General features: G+C 35.5%; 1 protein-coding gene across 1 annotated transcript; it reads left to right on the forward strand.

Annotated features, from left to right (window-relative positions):
• The first annotated feature begins 1,297 nt into the window (after positions 1-1,297).
• LOC149170064 (uncharacterized) lies at positions 1,298-2,911 on the forward strand. Its single transcript, XM_089427231.1, has 5 exons — positions 1,298-1,494; positions 1,646-1,767; positions 1,876-2,080; positions 2,240-2,404; positions 2,504-2,911. The coding sequence occupies exons 1-4, from the start codon at positions 1,425-1,427 to the stop codon at positions 2,389-2,391; spliced, it is 549 nt and encodes a 182-aa protein (XP_089283357.1). The 5' UTR covers positions 1,298-1,424; the 3' UTR covers positions 2,392-2,404; positions 2,504-2,911.
• The last annotated feature ends 375 nt before the right edge of the window (positions 2,912-3,286 follow it).

A 3,286-nucleotide genomic window follows, 5' to 3' on the forward strand; every position in this document is an offset into this window, starting at 1 on the left:
AAATAAAATAAAAAATTTCCATAGTCTAATATGGCAGAGAGGTTGTAATGTCTTGTTTAAGATTTTGACTTGTTAAAATAAATTAAAAAATATTAGTAATCAATAATTTAACCAATTTAGATCCATTTTAATTCAAATCTCTTTTCGTTTTAAAAGAGGTTTTTTCTCTTCGGATCCACAAGAGTTGGATGGGATCAAATCTCTTGAGGTGCAAAGCTCTTTTAAAATCAAAAGAGATTTGATCACATCAAAGGTATGCATGATAATTCTCTCTTCACCTGAATTTGATTCCCCAAAATGACATGTTAAGCCTCTTGTGATGAGGCTACAAGAATAGGTGGCCCCAAATAGTTTAGGAATTTGGATGTACTCTTGGTGTGATAGTGTGATCCAGAAAATTTAATCTTAAATTGTACCTAAATATCATCATACTCATCATCTTCATCATCTTCTTACAATGGTAACCGCCACATAATTATGACCACCACCAAATTTTGTTTTATTAAAATAGAGAATTGATGTTATCATTTTAATTTTTGATATAAATTACAAATTAAATAATAATGTACAGAGTAAATGGCTAAATGGCTGCAAATAGAAATAGTTACAGAGTAAATGGCTGCACATAGAACTAGTTAATTACTGGAAATAGAATTAGTCAATTATTTATATAATTAAAAATGAAAATAGTGAATGCATAAATTAATTTTATCTAATAAATTAATTTATTTTTATTCCAAAATTTTAAATTATCTTGTACCCATAAAAGTTTAAAGAATTAATTTTCAAAATTCCACCCTTACTTCCACGAATGTTCCTTTCAAAATTGAGAAATATTTTAGCTATTATGACAGACATTGGCAAGCAAGTCAAGCACGATCTCGAACAAACATACTAAAATATTCAAAATCGGCTCCATATTCCAGAGTCTCCTTTGTTCGCGGCTAAAATATTCAAAATTTGCCCCATATTCTAGAGTCTCCTTTGTCCGCGGAATTGAGTCGTCTAGACGCCACACTTACACCTAAAACAGAGAAAAACATGAACAGGCTTGACTAGGCGTGCATTACATTATCAAGTCAATAGAGAAATGGCGCAATAATCATAAATTCCTATTTGCCAATCAATAGGCGCAACCTAGAAGTCTTTAGATTTTGTCTAATGTAATCAGCGGGACGCCCAGTCGCCAGTCCAACGACTCGGGGGTTCCACGAGGCATCGCCCAGTTCCGCGTTCAAAAGTTTCCACGCAGTTGGTTGCTTTGTCTCCACACTTTACCCCCCTATATATACAGCAATTAGCAAGTGATCAGGGAAGTGCAGAGCCATCAATCACGCATCTCCTAATATTATACTGCCCATTTCCTGCTATTACTTCTCTAAATTGTTTTGACATCGTTGGTAGAGATTCAAAGCAATACAGAAATGGCTGTTGCGAGGCTTCTTTTGACAATCTCGGCCCTTATTTCAGTTGTCAGTCTGCAAGTTGTTTCTGGTATGTACAATTGATTTCATTTTAGGTTGGGCGTCTCCATTGACAATCTATAATTGGCTTGGCTTGTTTTTCTGATAATCAGATCACTGGTAACAGAATTAAGAATTTTTTTGATATATGGAGTGTTTACTATGTATTGATTAATGATCAGGTGGGATGGTATGCGAGAAGCTGCCCGTGGAGGTTTGTGCGTTTTCTGTATCGTCTTCTGGAGCACGATGTGTGCTTGAGAAGTCAATCCTGAGGGATGGCAATACACAGTATGAATGCCAGGTGAGTATTTTCACATCTTTCTTCATTATTCACAAATATTGGTTCTATGTTTAGCATTGCTTCTCCCCAACTTTCCCCTTAATTGATTGGGTAATTGATGATGTGCAGAGCTCCGAGGTTATAGCTGAGAATATGAAAGAATTGATAGAAACAGATGAGTGCATGAACGCCTGTGGAGTGGAGAGGATGACAGTGGGTATGTCCACTGATTCTCTAGCAGAAGGTGGTTTCACAAATAAGCTATGCTGCCCCCGGTGCTACAATAACTGCCCCAACATTATCGACCTCTACTTCAATCTTGCCGCAGGGGAAGGTACTCCATTATTTCTCACTATCAACGCCACTAGTGTCGCAGATGTAAAATAGTATATTCACTGATATACTACATGAGATATAGCTGCAGCCATGAATATGTATATGTATACCTGAAGTTAGCCCATGATTGATTTATTTATATTTATAATTTGTTCAGGTGTCTACTTGCCCCGCCTGTGCGAGTCTCACAGAAGTGGACAACGGCGAATGATAAGCGAGGTTGCATCATTTGCTGTTGCTCCTGCAACAATTGGTTCTGGAGTCACAACAATTTCTCCCACTTCGGCTCCATCTCCCGCTTCTTCATAGTTAAATCATTAAAGTAAGTTTCCACTTCTCATACACAACTACCTTACATTGTTCACTCTGAATCATTTGTTTTTACGTGTAAGCAATCTTATGCTTTATTTTATTTTTTCAGGACTTTAATTTCGTCGATTGGACGCCATTTCTGGAAGTATAAATATAACTACATAAATGTTAGGCCTCGTTTTAGTTGCTGAGACGGAAACGCTCTGTGTGGTTCCTTACGTTTGGGATAAGAGGTGTTCGTGTTCACATTAGTGACCGGCCTATAATTGAGCGCATTGTTTAAGATTACGAACCAGATTGCGTGGATGAATAGCTTTTCTAGCTTGTAGCAGTGGTAAATCAATTTTACAATCAGATTGTTTTGTAGACTCGTGTTGCATGGCTCTATATCATTAATTGGGACATCTTTCCCAATATTCCATGAATCCATAAATTTTCTTATAAAATTATTTGGAATAAATTATGTATTTTGCGTCGGTGTATCGTGTAACCCTACACGCTTGGACTGGAAATGCGGTTTTTTGTTTTTTCAGGGAAAAATACCTATTTTTTCATTAAAATAAAAAGAGAGTATAATATTTAAAGTTTTGCGTTTGTTTTTGTCTTCGAGAGTATAATATTTGAAGCTTTGTGTTTTTGTCTTCTTCAGTCTTATAAGACAAAATTGTCATCCTTTACATTTTTTAAACTATATGGTGTATCGAAAAGTATCTCCATGTGGTTTTCATCTTCATACAAAAAAATTGTCATCCTTTACATTTTTTAAACTATATGGTGTATCAAAAAGTATAACCATGTAGTTTTCATCTTCATACAAAATGTTGTTGATGGTCCTTGTGTTGTGTTTTGATATATAAAATTATAATTTCACCGATTTGCTTGAATAGGGATC

This window comes from Pinus tabuliformis, chromosome 4_2 (assembly GCF_031772625.1).
Source record: "Pinus tabuliformis cultivar Carrire ecotype Pingquan chromosome 4_2, CPIR1, whole genome shotgun sequence".
NCBI classification, from domain to species: domain Eukaryota; kingdom Viridiplantae; phylum Streptophyta; class Pinopsida; order Pinales; family Pinaceae; genus Pinus; species Pinus tabuliformis.

Coding starts and splice junctions, on each gene's coding strand:
- LOC149170064 (XM_089427231.1), top strand. CDS start 1,425: ATGGCTGTTGCGAGGCTTCTTTTGACAATCTCGGCCCTTATTTCAGTT. Junction 1,495..1,645: donor CAGTCTGCAAGTTGTTTCTG/GTATGTACAATT, acceptor ATTAATGATCAG/GTGGGATGGTATGCGAGAAG. Junction 2,081..2,239: donor CAATCTTGCCGCAGGGGAAG/GTACTCCATTAT, acceptor TAATTTGTTCAG/GTGTCTACTTGCCCCGCCTG.